The sequence below is a fragment of the Sciurus carolinensis genome, chromosome 3 (assembly GCF_902686445.1).
Source record: "Sciurus carolinensis chromosome 3, mSciCar1.2, whole genome shotgun sequence".
NCBI lineage: Eukaryota > Metazoa > Chordata > Mammalia > Rodentia > Sciuridae > Sciurus > Sciurus carolinensis.
This window is the reverse complement of record NC_062215.1, coordinates 149412981-149427586: the sequence shown is the minus strand read 5'-3', so window position 1 is coordinate 149427586 and position 14606 is coordinate 149412981. Positions and strand designations below refer to the sequence as shown.

Below are 14606 nucleotides of genomic sequence, written 5' to 3'. Positions count from 1 at the left end.
GGAAAAACAAACTTTTTTAGAGTTTGTTTTGTTACCCCCTTGTACCATGGAAGAAGAGAACTTGTCTGCCTTTCTTATTCCTGAATTCCCAGAGTCTTAAAGTTGCATAATAATCATTCAATAAATACATATTGAGGAAGGCAGTGGGTTAATAATCATTTGGTCTTAGATCTCATCCTGGCATTGTCTCTAACTCATGATTGGTCCTGATCAAGATCTTTCCCCTCTTTGGGACATGACTTTTCTTCTCTCTTGGTGCTGGGGATCCAACCAGTGTTTATGCATGTTAGGCAAGTACTCTGTAGTGCCACTGAACTATACTCTCAGCCCTGGGTCTTGACTTGCTCATCTGTAAACCAGAAGATTGAGATAATGGTCTCTAAACCCTGTTTCAACTTCATTATAAATTCTATAAGCTACAAAGGAATCCTGTGATGTTTCCAGCCAAAGAATCACTCTTTTTGTTTTAGTTTTCCAAACCATGCTGGGGTTGAGGGGTGGGGAGAGGACTTTGTTCAAAGGCAGTACAAGGCTAATAATAGCACCAGGCAGTCAAGCCCCTTGAACAATCCCCCAAATCAATCACCAGTACCTGGCTTGTTCCTGGTCTTGTTTCATGGCTTCCTCCAGAGCCAGCTTAGCTGCTTCCTCTTCTTTTTGCCTCCTCTCCTCAGCCTCTGCCCAAGCCTTCTCTTCTGCTTCCTGTTTCTGCCTCTGGTACTCTAGTCGTTCCTCTTCATCCATTTCCATCAGGCGTTTTTGTTCTTCTGCTAACTGCATTTCTAGTTCCTTCTGCCTTTGCTTCTCTGCCTCTGTAGAATAGAAAAGGGGAATGGACTCAGCCAGGGGGCACACTGAGAAAACCATATTCTAGTTCAACTCTCAAATCTGATTTCTAGAGACTCAATGTGAGCAATTGTGAAGCTTATGAGTCTGCCAGATCTCCTGAGGAAATTACCTTGAGAGTTAATTTATTAATTTGAGTCCTTTATTAAGCACCTTCTATGTACAGTGTACTGCACAACTAATAAAAGTCTGTGAAAGAATCTTCCAGAACCTGGATAGTTCAGGTGGTATGCAGCTGGGTTGGGTGGAGGATGCCAGATCAGGGTCTAGAAAAACTTGGTGCTTAGGACCAGAAAGTGGCCACAGCTTCATTTGCTGAAGTTTCTACCTCTTCCTTGAAAGTGAGGCTGGAGAGATTCTGTGCAATACCTGAAAGCATGCCTGGAACTATCCAGGTATTTGTAACTGTTCATTTTGCTAGGGAAGGAAGCAAGGAGGAGTGTTGTGTTTCAATTTAGGTAGTTCCTAAGCAATGCTGAATGGGCAAAGGGAAGGACAGAGTCTCAATTCAGATTATTGAATTGGGAGGGGGACCCTGGAGTCATTGGCACAAGTCAGTCTGTTCCATATTCTGACCGTCTTTATCACCTCGCTATAGTCACACATAATAATAATCACTTTAAAAAAACAGCTCATATATTTAGAGTACTTGATGCACAAATCCTAGGATAGAAATAAATGAACACCCACAGGAGGGATAAGAATATTTCTGCCCTAAAAAGATGAGCAATGCAAAGAGCTAGAGAATCCCCCTTACCAGCTCTCTCAGCTTCCTCTTGCTGCTTTTTTCTCTGTACTTCTTGCAATTTCCTCCGGAATTCCTCTTGTTGCTGCCTGGCTCTCTCCTGGGCTGCTTGCAACTGGAGCCGCTGCTTTCTCTCCACCTCTTCCTGCTGCCGCTGTTCTTCTTCCAGTCTCTGTCTCCTCAAACTGAGAAAACACAAAATAGTGAAATGGCAGGAAACACTGGGACATCCTTGTGAGACAATGCAACAGGCAGTACCCCTAGGGAGACTTTGTAGCCTACAAAGGGAATATCCCCTTCCAAGGAGGAAGCCAGGATTGAAGGACAGAGGCAAGAACATAAGGGTCCTAGAAGGAAAAGCCTAGAAGTTTCAGTACACAGCTCAGCACTCTGGGTTAGGAATCTAAAGTTCTCAGAGCTTTATTTTCCATTCTTATAAAATAGATTTTGAGTCTCCTGCCTCACAAAGATGTTGTGAAGTTAAAATTAGATTTAAGGCCCACGAAAGGGTGTAGTGCAATGCAGACAATGTAGTAAGGTTCAACGGATATTGGTAGGACTGAATCACAAAGCCTTCCCCCAAAGAGCACATGAACATCTATTTTGAGTAACCTGGTCCAGGTTGCTCTTAAGGACAACTGAGGAGAGAACAAAATGAGATGTGTAGTTTTGCTTCATGCCAAGAGCCTCAGCACTGAGCCTTGCCCATACGGGAGGTCAACCCCTGCCTTTTCCATCTGCCTTCTAACACAGCCATGTCTCTTGGCTGCTGACCTACCGGCTCTCCTCTGCACGTCTCTGCTGTTCCAGCTCCAGCTCCTCCTTCATCTTCTCTGCTCTCTCCAGCTGCTCCTGCTGGAGCCGGCTCTGCTGTTCCTGTTCCATTCTCTTTCTCTCCACCTCCAACCATCTCATCTCGGCCCTCTCTGCTCGCAGCCTGTCCCGGGAAGCCTTCTGCTGCTCCCTCTTAGCAAGGGCCTACGAGACCAGAGTGTTCTCAGTCAACAGATGGGGCTGCAGCCCAGACAGTGTTGTCTAATGAGAGATGGAGTCATGAAGCAGACTCCACACTCTGACCATAGCCACATAAACCCTGCCACAACCAGCTTGAGCTTTGAGGTTCAATTGGCCTAAATTCAAGTCCCTCACTTACTTTGGGATTTTGCAGGGGTCACAATTCAATTTTTCTGATATTGTCATCCCATGGGGCTGTTACCAGGATTCACTGAAATAATGGTGCCAACATAATATCTAGTATGTCATAGGTTGAAGACTTCTCAATCCTACGTGCACTTTAGAATTGTCCAAGGAGCTTTTGAAAATGGCTGGAGGTCAGGGCTCCAACAAGACCAATTAAACTAAAATCTCTAGGTAGAGGGTCTCCTTGATTTTAAAAAGAAACAAGAACCAAAAACTTCTAACTTCAAACTGGGGCTGCAAACCACAAGGTCTGGGTAGGGGTATTGTCCCAGGGACAATTTTAGATTCGGAGAGGTCAGACTCACATTTAATGGGTAGAAACCCAACTTCTCAACAAAAGGTCTTTCAGTTTGTATGACAATTGTTGTAGTTTTCTTTTTCTCCCCAGTGCCTTCTCACTTGGAAATATGTCTGTGAGGGGACTCTTGAGAGGCAATTCCTCCATGAGATTTCTATATCCAACTCAGAGTGAAACTCTTGCTTTTTGTCTTTGCAGAGGTAGCACAGTACTATGAACTGATAATAAATCTAAGAAATTCTGATGATCTAGCTGGCTCAGAAAAGTTCTGCCCACAGATTAAAATTTTCATCTGTTGTGCAGAGCAGAATTCTGTTACCTAGGCCACTGAGAGGGTCTGAGAACTATATAGAAAAAGTCTTCCTAAAATCTTATTTGGAATACATAGTGCTGTAAATAGAGAATCATTTACAATAGTGATAAGAGTCCTGAATTGGAGTCAAATGATCTGAATTTAAATCTTGACTTAACCATTCAATAGTTGTGCAATTTCTGGTCACTGGCATTTAACTTGTAGTGTTGGTCTCTAGGTCCATAAACAGGTTAATCACACGTGGTTCACAAGTGTTGTAAAGGTTAAAGGAGACAGCAGCATTTACCATATGTACATGAAACTTAAGCAAGTCTAACCACAGACTTAGCTGTGTGTACATTATAGTGTTTAAAGATACTTATTATTATTATTATTTTTTAATAAGACCTCTAAAGGTAGTTCAGGACCTGCATCTCAGTGGAAAAGATAGTGGTATGTTTCAATAGCAGAGGAAAACAGGCTGTGTTGTTTTTACTGAGAAATATCTATGTGGTATTCTTTTTGGTGAATTGCAGAGAATTTCAGGAGTAATTTTCCTTACATTCAGTTTTTATCTTTAAACCTCCAGAGGAGAATCCAAGCCCCTGGATCAAAGCACCTCTTCCATGAAAAACACTTTGTAGAAGCAGATGTGCATATATGAGCTGTTCTATGGAAAGAAGGAATTTCTGTGGATTTGGGAGACAGGTAATGGATGAGCTCCAGGTCAAGTCAAGGATCTGCACTTGGCTCTGAAGACCTGCATCTACCTTTCTCTGCATCTCTCATGGGTGGGTGCTGTGTGCCCACCTCCTGCTCTTTAAGGGGTGGATCAGGGCCTTAGCAATTTGGGGCCTCATAGAGTACCTCACTTCAGGGGGATATCACCCTTCTGTGACTCTAATCATCTCTGGCTTCTAACTAGGGTCAGAAGGCACCAAAGTAGAACAAATAAGAGTAGAGCTGTTGGGATTATGGCTTCATTAGGGGCAGTGTTCCCCATGCCCATGGTTGTGCCAAGTGAAGACAGAATTCCCTCAGTCAAGACTCTACCTCTGTAGGGTCTTCATAGTTTCTTTCTTCTTTTGATTCCGCGTTTCCAGTGACAGCTGTGGTCTGGGTTGGTGATGATCTTCCATCTATAGAAACCTGGCTCTCCTGAGCATCGTATGTGGGAGAAAGCCAAGGATCCTCCACATTGGAGTGTGAAGGGAAGAAACCTCTATCCGGGGTGTTAGGAGGCCTACTTGGCTCTGCTGCTATATCCACATTCCTTTTCTTCTGTGGCCTTTTCCTTTTGGCTCCTGGTTTTTTTTCTTTGGGAATTAGCTCTGGTTTCTTTTCAGACTTTGAGTCCTTTGACTTGCCTGTGGGGAGAACAACTGGGGACAGAGGTATAATTGAATTAAGGAAATGTGTCTCTACACATCCTTTTAAGTACCTTTTAAATTTCAGCATGCAATGGAATCACCTGGGATAAAGAATCCTGGGCCCCAGGTGGGTCGGTAGGAATCTGCATTTGATAACCATCTTGTACTGTTTTTTTTTTTTTTTTTTAATTGTAAACAAATGGGATACATGTTGTTTCTCTGTTTGTACATGGTGTAAAGGCATACCATTTGTGTAATCATAAATTTACATAGGGTAATGTTGTTTGATTCATTCTGTTATTTTTCTTGTACTGTTTTGAGTGGTCATCAGACTACCTGTTCAGAAACTGCTTTATCCTATTTAGATCAAATGTCATTCAGCCGTTGTTATGGTTTAGATGTGAGGTGTCGCCCCAAAACTCATGTAAGAAAGTTTAGAGGTGAAATGATTAGGTTTTGGGAGCCTTAATCTAATCAGTGCATTAATCCCCTGATAGAGATTAACTGGGTAGTAATTATAAGCAGGTAAAATGTGGCTGGAGGTGGGTCAATGGGATTATGCCCTTGGGGTTTATATTTTGGCCATAGTGAGGGGAGTTTTCTCTCTCTGCTTCCTGGTATCCTGTCCTGAACTGCTTTCCTCCTCCACATCCTTCCGCCATGGTGTTCTACCTCACCCTGGGCCCAGAGCAATGGAGTCAGCTGTCTATGGACTGAGATCTCTGAAACTGTGAGCACTGAAATAAACTTTTCCTCTTCTAAAATAGTTTTTGTCAGGTCTTTAGGTTACAGCAGTGCAGAAACTGACTAAAACAGCAGTGTTGCTATTTTAAAAGTTCCATTTCACCCTGACCCATGGAGTGTCAAAAACTTTGTGTGCAGACCTGAAGCACAGCTGGCAAGTCCTGTCCTGAGAGTCTGACTTGAGGTTGCTGCTCTGTAACCTGGTGAAGTTTCATATCCTAAGGAATTAGTTCACCTCTGGGAGCCATGAAGAGTTCCTTTTCCTAATCCTGCCAATGTTATGGACTACACAATGTAAACTTAGCAAGAGTTTATAAAAGTAAAGCTCAAAAATAGATCTGGCTGGGCATGGTGGTGCACACCTGTAATCCTAGCAGCTCAGGAGACTGAGGAAGGGAGGATTGCAAGTTCAAAGCCAGCCGCAGGCAACAGTGAGGTGCTAAGCAACTCAGTGAGACCCTGTTTCTACATAAAATACAAAATAGGGCTGAGCATGTGACTCAGTGGTTGAGTGCCCCTGAGTTCAATCCCTAGTACCAAAAAAAAAAAAAAAAAAAAAAAAAGTTGATCTGGCCCAAGAGTATCTTCAGTGTTGTCCTTTCCAACCATGTTGATTTTGTTTGGAGGGTCTTCTGAATCATGTGGGTTGTAAAGGGTGGATGTTAAGTGTTAGGCTAAAGGATGTCTTGAGAAGCCTAGGAATCTGAGTTTCTCATAAGGTGCAACAGAGGGAATTGAGAAGGAACATGGTTCTGAAAGGACCACTCAGAGCTTATTGATCCTTCCCCACTCTCAAATGCTCTCACTACCCAATACAATTGTGATACACAGGCTGAGCATCCCTTATCTGAAATGCTTGGGACTAGAAGTGTTTTGGATTTGAATGTTTTCTGATTTTGGAATGTTTCTATTATAGTTATATTATATCATATTACATTGCAACATATTACATTATATTATCCTTAATGAGTTGGGTGGGACCCAAGTCTAAACACAAAATTTATTTATGCTTCATATACACCTTATGCACACAGCCTGAAGATAATTCTATGAAGTATTTTAGTGTGTCTGCATTTTGATCACAACCTATCACAAGAGGTTAGGTGTGGAAATTTTCCACTTTTGGCATCTTCTCAGTGTTCAAAAGTTCTAGATTTTGGAACATTTTAGATTTTGGATTTTCAGGTTAGGGATATTCGACCTATAGTTGAGTGGTACAAATGCAGTGGTAAGTTTGCACTAGGAGTCAGGAAAGGTCTAACCCTGGGTCCACCTTTTTACTATCTGCTTGACATTATATAAGTCACCCAACCTCTCTCAGCCCACTGTCACATATGACAGCAGCACTCACATGATAGCAGAGACGTTCTGTGGGTTTCAGGAGTTCCTAAAACAGCAGGTGTTCAGTAAATGTGTACAGTTATTATTATCATGTCCTCTCTTGGTGACCTTAGATCTCCAGACCCCCACCAGTCTCTATCCCTGTCTACTAAGATAGTGACTTGCAGTAAGACTGCACCACTGTCTGAACCATGGTAGTCAAGGAGACCAAGACAGTAAGCTTGTCCTATAGGATCCATGCTAATTCCTGGTACCACTTCCTGCCCCTATCAGGAGGCTTCTGCGTTGTTCCTTGAAGGCACACTCTTACCTACAATAGCCTCTGCTTCTTCTGGGATGTTTTCTTCTCTCCCCTTCTTGGGTGCTTTGGTCTTATCTGTCTTGGTTGTTTTCTTCCTCTTGGATTTGTCAATCAACTCCCTCTCCTAAAGGTAAGAAATTAAGGAAAGGGACTATGATACATGTAAGAAAGGAAAAAGCCACCAAGGAAGAGCCTGTTGAACAAGGTGATATAATGGCTTGGAATGGATTGTGTGGGTTCTGGATAAGCAGAAGAGTGAGTCTTAGAGAATGTGGAGTCGGTGGGAAGATTTGAAGGTTGAACCTTTGATTTAAAACAGCTAGAATAATTTCATAGGAGAAAAGAGGAAGAAAATACACTTTATGACTTGCCTCCTTTATGCTAAATCGTGATCTACAGAGCTGAATCCAGGTGAAGCAGTTTTCACCTTTAATAGATTGGTGCTGCCCTTGCTGGTTAACAACTTCAGATCAAGACCAACTTTATTCACTGCTGCATCATTTGCTAACTTTCATGAAACCTCTTGCAGGTGCCTAGAGTCATGTCAGTCTTCACCTTTCCCCATGGGCTGCCTCAGCATGGAGGTTCCTCTTAGGACAGGATGGTAGAGTGGCGACATGGTTACCCCCTCAGTACCTCTGAAGGAATTAGCAATGGGCTCCATCCTTCAGAAGGATGCTCCCCAATGCTGAGGGGACCACAGCTGGCCATCAGCCACCACTTGCTCCCTCTGTCAGGTGCTCTTGTAGAGTGAGCAACTCACTCAATTGTACATGGTAGCTTTGGCAGGCCCAGGTAAGGTTTTTGGACCAAGCTTCTAGTTGTTTACACTCACATTGCTGATGATGGCTGGTGCCTTCTGGCTGAATAATTTTGGTTCAATCTTCCCTTCTTCTCTTGGAAGAGTTGTATCCACAGCACACATCTTCTCTGTAGACTCAGGCCTATGTCCTGGAAGTTCTCTGTGCAGATGCTGTGCCTCATACTTGCTGCCTCTTTTAAATGAGCAAAGCAACAGGACCAAATGAAAGAAAATTCTGGCAGTAAGGAAGAGAGTGAGTGGGCAGACATCAACTGAGCACACGTTCTCTGCCGGGCACTGTATGGGGCATTTGAAGTATTTAGTCAACTTTCCTTTCCTCAGCATATCCCTGGATAAGAGAGATTAGAATGACCAGTCTTCACTTTTGGGTTTCCTCGGGTTAAATCCTGACTTAGTGGAAGAAATAGCGTGTGTCTGCACATTTATGCCTTTAATTGAATTCCATAAAATTCTGTAACTTAAATTTCTTCCATCAAAGGCTTAACTGAAAAAAAGAAAGTGACCTTCAGAAAAAATTATCTTAGAAACTTGTAACTACTATCCATTCCTTTATCCCCTCTGAGTTTTATTCTTGATCAAATCCAGCCACTGAAAGGTCCTGTGCTGTGAGTTTTATCTGTCATAGAATTGCTGTCAATCACTGTGCCCTGAGGGTAACTGACTTGTGCCCTGTGGGTAGGACAGGCCATCCAGATGGCAGTAGCTGAGCAGTGGTAAGTATTGTGTGCTTGCTGTGTGCCAGACCTGGTTCTGGGCACTTTCTCTTTTTATCTGCCTCAGTATGATTACTGTGCTTTGCTTGTACAGGGACTTACTGTGGAAACTTGAGAAATATTTGTTGAATGAGGTAAATGGAATTTCCTGTAAATATATGAGTCTTTAAATCATTCAGTGTCACTCCATAAAAACCCATAGAAGTCTCCTTAGGATTTAGTGCTAGAAAAACCTTTCTTTTCCCAGAGGAACAGGTAGGCTGCAAATGAACGCCATAAGCCTGACGGCATGCTTTTTTTTTCTCTCTCCCATTTTGGAATCTCTGTGTTAAATCTGAAATTTAGTTATGGTGACTATCATGGTCATTATGGGGCTTTTATGAGTTTTGTTGTTCTCCTGATTTAACAAAAATTCTCTTTGATTATTCCATCTTTTTTATGGTGGGTGGTTGTTGCACTAACCAGTTTAAATATGTGGTGGAAAAGATAAAAATTTGAAAATGAAATTCCTGTTGCAGTTGCCTACATTAACCAAGTGCCCTTTTCCCTTGGTTCCTGAAGGTCAAAAAGGTTTGACCTTGTACTGCTGGGCAAGTGAAAGACTCTTGGAGGTCACATGGGTGGAGGCAGAGATGGCTATACCAGCTGCTGTGTCCAAAGGGGGCCCAGCTCAAATGTCTGGGCCTGACTGACTGAGCTGCTGTCAGAGAGTGCCTAGTAAGCACACAGGGAGTACAGAGGAAGCACTCAACACACCATAGCAACTATTAGTAGTATTAGTATTATTAATATTACCCAAAGCTGAGAGAATGCTGAGGAGAAATCAAGGGAATCGATAGAATCAGCTTTCTAGACATCTCTATAGATCCCAGCTCTATGGACAATGGAAGACGATGCTTCCAACACTTTAAAATTTCACTTTTTTTTTTTTTTTTTTTGGTACTGGGGGTTGAACTCAGGGGCTCTCAACCACTGAACCACATCCCCAGCCCTTTCTTCATCCAACCAGTAAAGTATGTTTAAGTTGGAAACTCATCACCATGTAATCTTCCCTGAGAATTTGCTTCTTTCCATTCTGGCTGTCAGCATGCTGTCAGTTGAGGATGCTCATGAATCTCAGAAAAAACAAAACAAAACAAAAAAACCCCAAAACCCCAGAAATAAAATGAAATTAATTAAAAATAAAGAGAAACAATATAAAAGCATGGAAGTCCACATCATTACAACCTAAAACACTTACGTGTTTTTCATAGTATCTGCCTCAGGGGTCTGGATGTGTTCAGTCAGAGAAGCACTGAGGGAGTCAAGGGTCACACCCCTTGGCTCTGGGTCTGTGAAAACACAGAAGATCCTCAATCAGGAAAGGACATGGGCAACTATCCCAGGAGGAGGTCAGATGTGGAGAAGTGTCTATCTGGTGAGTAATAAACAGTCTGCAAACTGGAACAATGACATATGTTATACCCAGAAAATTAGCAAACACTGCAGAAACCAGTGCTGGCACATGGTTAATGACATTGAAATTAGTATTAAAATATCTTTTAGGAAAGTAATATAACAGTATGTATCAAGAACCAGAAAAAAGTTCTGGTCTTTGATCGGGACTCTCACTCTTATTTCCATTTATCATATGGAAATAATTCAAAAGAAGAAACAAGTTTTGGAACTAATTTATTACATTATTGTAAATAATGAAAAATTAGAAATAGCTCAACAAGGAGGACTTGAAAAGTGATTTATAATGCATTACTTTGACACTTAAAATCATGGTTAAAAAGATAAGCAATCTGGAAAGAATTTATGATATAATGACAAGTAAAAATATAGACTATGGAATAGCATGTTAGAACTCAGTAACGCCTGGGTGGATAAGGACTGGAAAAGAAAACAGGAAAAGAAAATAATATGCTAGATTGGGAGGTTTATATACATGCTTCAATTTTTTCTGAAAACCCCAGTGTGGTTATAACATTGAAAAGCAAATAGATTTAAAAAACAAATGTCATCCTATGAGGAAGGATACCCATGTCACATAACTACCCTTCCTATATCAGTTAACCCATTTTCAGTGTACTCCCTCATGGTGTCACATCTCCAGGGCCTCTTTGCAACTTGGGTTCCTTTCAGTCATTCCCAAGCATTCAGGTGGCATTCATTTTCTCACACAACCTCCAGACTTTGGAGCCGGGACAAGATTGTTAATATACAATGTGGTTGAAAAGAATGGAAAAGCTGACTTAGGCTGTACCTGGGAATTTATTTGCTTTGGATAATATGCAGCATTAGCAGAGAGCAGGAGCTGATTAAAGTGTCTTCATGACAAGAGGAATTCTGAGTATTTTTAGTGTGGCTGGCTCAGAAAAAACACTCATGGCAGACATTCACAGGTCTTTCCAATTTTCAAACTGGGGTGCAGGGCACGATGGGATCAGCAGAGGGCGCATTTGTATTACCCAAAATCAGAGGTTCTACATTGGTGTAATTTCAACATTTTAATTAGAACTGATGTGAACGGCAGAAGGGCGATTTTCTTTCCCTTAGTAAAGTAATCTGATATTTAGGACATATTGGACCATACTAAGGCAGAACTATGAGTAATAACTTACAAATTTTAACTTCTGTTTTAAAAATATATAATATCTTAAATGTGTTCCATCTCCAAATACCATCACACTGGTGATAAGGTTTCAACATAAGATTTTTTGGGGGACACATTCAGGCCATAGCAGCTATTCTTATATATGAATTTAGGGATCAACTAATCTTGCTCTGCCAAAAAACCCTGTCAGAGATTTTTTTAAAACTTATTTTTAATTGTAGATGGACACAATACCTTTAATTAATTAACTAGTTAATAAGTTAATTTGGTACTGGGGAGTGAATCCAGGGATGCTTGACCACTGAGCTATATTCCCAGTCCTTATTTATTTCTTTTAATGTGATGCTGAGGATCAAACCCAGTGCCTCACACATGCTAGGCAAGTGCTCTATCACTGAACTACAACCCCAGCCCAATGTCAGGATTTTTTAAAAAATTGGAATTCCATGAATTTCTAGATTAGGGAGATTGTCATCTTTATGATGGAGATTCATTCTATCTATGGGCACTGTATACAGTATTATATAGAACATTATATTTATTCAGGTCTACTTTTGCTCAATTTAATGAAATTTTATAATTTCTTCATGAAAGTCTCACACATCTTTTTGTATACTTATTGCCAGAATATATGTGTTATGTTTAAAAATGATACTTTCATATGTTTAAATCCACAAGTATACTAAAAAAACCTAGGTTACTGTAGGAGGATCCTGGGGAACCAACTCATTATTATGACAACTGATACATAAAGGAACAGCATTGAGCATTTATCCTACCTTCCTACATAAGCTGTACCACTGGATAACTAAATAGGAGGTGAGAAAAATTTTATTTTTCTAGGAGTTTCTTAGCTAAATGTGAAAAAGGGATAACATTTCATTATCACTATTTTGCAAATGCTAATGAACTGATGGACCTGTAGCATGGACCTCATCATGGAGATGAGGGAGTACCATGTGTCTGAAAGACAGAGAAGCATGTTAAATTATACCAAGAGCCACACCATCAGCGAAATCTAGACTGTGGGAAACCTGATAGGACACATGATCCAGTTTCCTAATAAAGTAAAAGAGGGAAAAAAGAGAAATGAATAGAATTTATAACTTAAATGATACTTAAGACCATATTGAGGGCTGGGGTTGTGGCTCAGTGGTAGAGCACTTGCCTAGCATGTGTGAGGCACTGGGTTCGATTCTCAGCACCACACATAAATAAATAAAGGTTCATTGATGACTAAAAAAAATATTAAAAAAGACCATATTGAACAATTGTAAACAAACAAATTCAAAAACAATTATAAGACAATTAGAACTCTGAAAACTGACTACTCATCTATAACAAGGAATTATTTGGATTTTAGGTGTAATAATTGTATCATGGCTATGTTAAGAGTCCTTTTTTTTGGTCTTTTAGAGATATATGCTCAAATATACGGGCATTTGTTTCATAAAAACATGGAAGAGAGGAAGGTGTTGGGGTTGTGGATGAGCAGTGTTGGCCAAGAGATGAGAACGGGATTCATTGTGCTGTCTGGCTGACTTGTGTATGTTCAGGTTTTTTCCTACAATAACAAATATTTTTAAATTCCATTCTTAATTGTGCTTTGTGTTTTGAAAGAGTGTTTTTCCCACAAGTGATTTCTGTGTATTTGTCTATATTTAGTAATTTTGTTAGATTCTTTTGTCTTTTAATGGCTTGCCTGTGGTTATTATGGTTTGGGATTGTAAATGTCCCCCAGAAGCCATGTGCTTGGCTTGGTCACCATCCTGTGGTGCTATTGGGAGTGAACCTTTTGGAGGTGGAGCCTTGTGGAAGGAAGTTAGGTCATCGGGGGCGTGCTGGTGAAGGCGATATTGGGATCCCAGCCCATTCCATGCTCCTTCTGCTTCCTGGCCACCATGAGGTGAACGACTTTACTCTGTGGTGCTCTTTGCCATGATATTTTGCTTTGCCACAGGCCCAATGAGATGGGACCAAGTGACCATGAACTGAAACCTCTGAAACTGAGTCAAAATAAACCTTTCCTCCTTATAAGTTGTTTATGTCAGGTATTTTCTCACAGCAATAGAAAGTTGACTAACACATCAATAGAGCCCTTCCATAGAAGTAATAATACTATCTGGGAATAATGACAGGAATAACCTCCTTTCCCTCCTTCCACCTTTATTTTCTTTTGTTTTCCTCACTGTGCAGGCTAGGACATCGAGTATGATGTTAAGTAGGAACAGTGATAGAGAGGATCCTTGCCCTAGTCCAGTCTAGAGCGACTACTTTGAAGGCTCTACCATTTATGTGTGATGATTGAGGTAGGTTTTTGTACTCTACCAAAATCAGGGAGTCCTCTTCTATTCCTAGTTTGATTTTTTTTTTTTTTTTTTGAGATGGGGGTCTTGCTATGTGACCCAGGTTGCCTGGAATTCCTGGGCTAAAGCCATTTTCCTGCCTCGGTCTCCTCAGGACCCACTGTACCTGGCTGATAATTTTAAATCATAAACAGGTGAATTTTATAAATTTTATTCCTTTTGCATATCTACTAAATGGCCCTAAGACTTTTCCCTTGAACTTCTTGATGTGAATTACATAATCAGATTTTCAAATGTTAGGCCATCTTTGAATTCCTGGGATAAACTCAATTCTGTCACTGTGTATTTTTTTTTTTTTAAATACAAGTTTATGAATTTGATTGGCTGCTATTTTGCTTAGGAGTTTTGCATCTTTGATCAAAGTGATTGGCCTATCATTTTATATATATCAAAGATATATATATGTATATATATATTTTTTTTTAGTTATAGATGAACCTTATTTTTATTTACATGTGGTGCTTAAAAATTGAACCCAGGGCCTCACGTGTGCTAGGCAAGCAATCTACTGCTGAGCCACAACCCTAGTTCTATCATTTTTTAATTTTTATGCTGTCCTTGCCTTTTGCTTCAGCTGCCTTTGGTTTTGGTAAATTTAGCTCCCTTGTTAGAAATGAGCTTTCTTTTCTGAAGGTGAAGAGACTTTTCAGAATAAAGGGGCAACAGCTGTGTTCTGGGGACTCTTTTGGGTTCCCAGGCTAGGCTGAGCGGGGAGTGAGCCCACCTCTTTCTCTCCCAGTGTGAGGGAGAACTTTGAAATCTTTCCTAGAGGAAAAACAAAGCAGTGCAGAACCCGTAGGTCATCTAGGTGCTAAGAACCAGCAGGATATTCTGAACCAGGTGGCAGGTGCTGGCAGCATGCTGAACTGAAGTCCCCCCTGGAGCAGCGTGGGGCCTGAGGACCCCAGTTCCACATGACAAGGTTGCTTTAATAGGGGCCGCCTGCTGGGCTCTAGATTCTGGTGAGT

At 41.0% G+C, this 14606-nt stretch overlaps 1 protein-coding gene across 1 annotated transcript in view; it reads right to left on the bottom strand.

The window, feature by feature from the left end:
- Positions 1 to 466: 466 nt before the first annotated feature.
- The window catches only part of Kiaa2012 (KIAA2012 ortholog), a 123141-nt gene continuing 109001 nt past the window's right edge, over positions 467 to 14606 (bottom strand). Inside the window, exons 15-21 of the mRNA XM_047542946.1 lie at positions 9914 to 10004; positions 7973 to 8132; positions 7147 to 7261; positions 4435 to 4763; positions 2370 to 2569; positions 1604 to 1776; positions 467 to 812 (exon numbers count right to left, since the gene is read on the bottom strand). Coding sequence (XP_047398902.1) covers positions 583 to 812; positions 1604 to 1776; positions 2370 to 2569; positions 4435 to 4763; positions 7147 to 7261; positions 7973 to 8132; positions 9914 to 10004 — 1298 coding nt within the window. The 3' untranslated portion in view covers positions 467 to 582. The remainder of the gene's footprint in view (positions 813 to 1603; positions 1777 to 2369; positions 2570 to 4434; positions 4764 to 7146; positions 7262 to 7972; positions 8133 to 9913; positions 10005 to 14606) is intronic.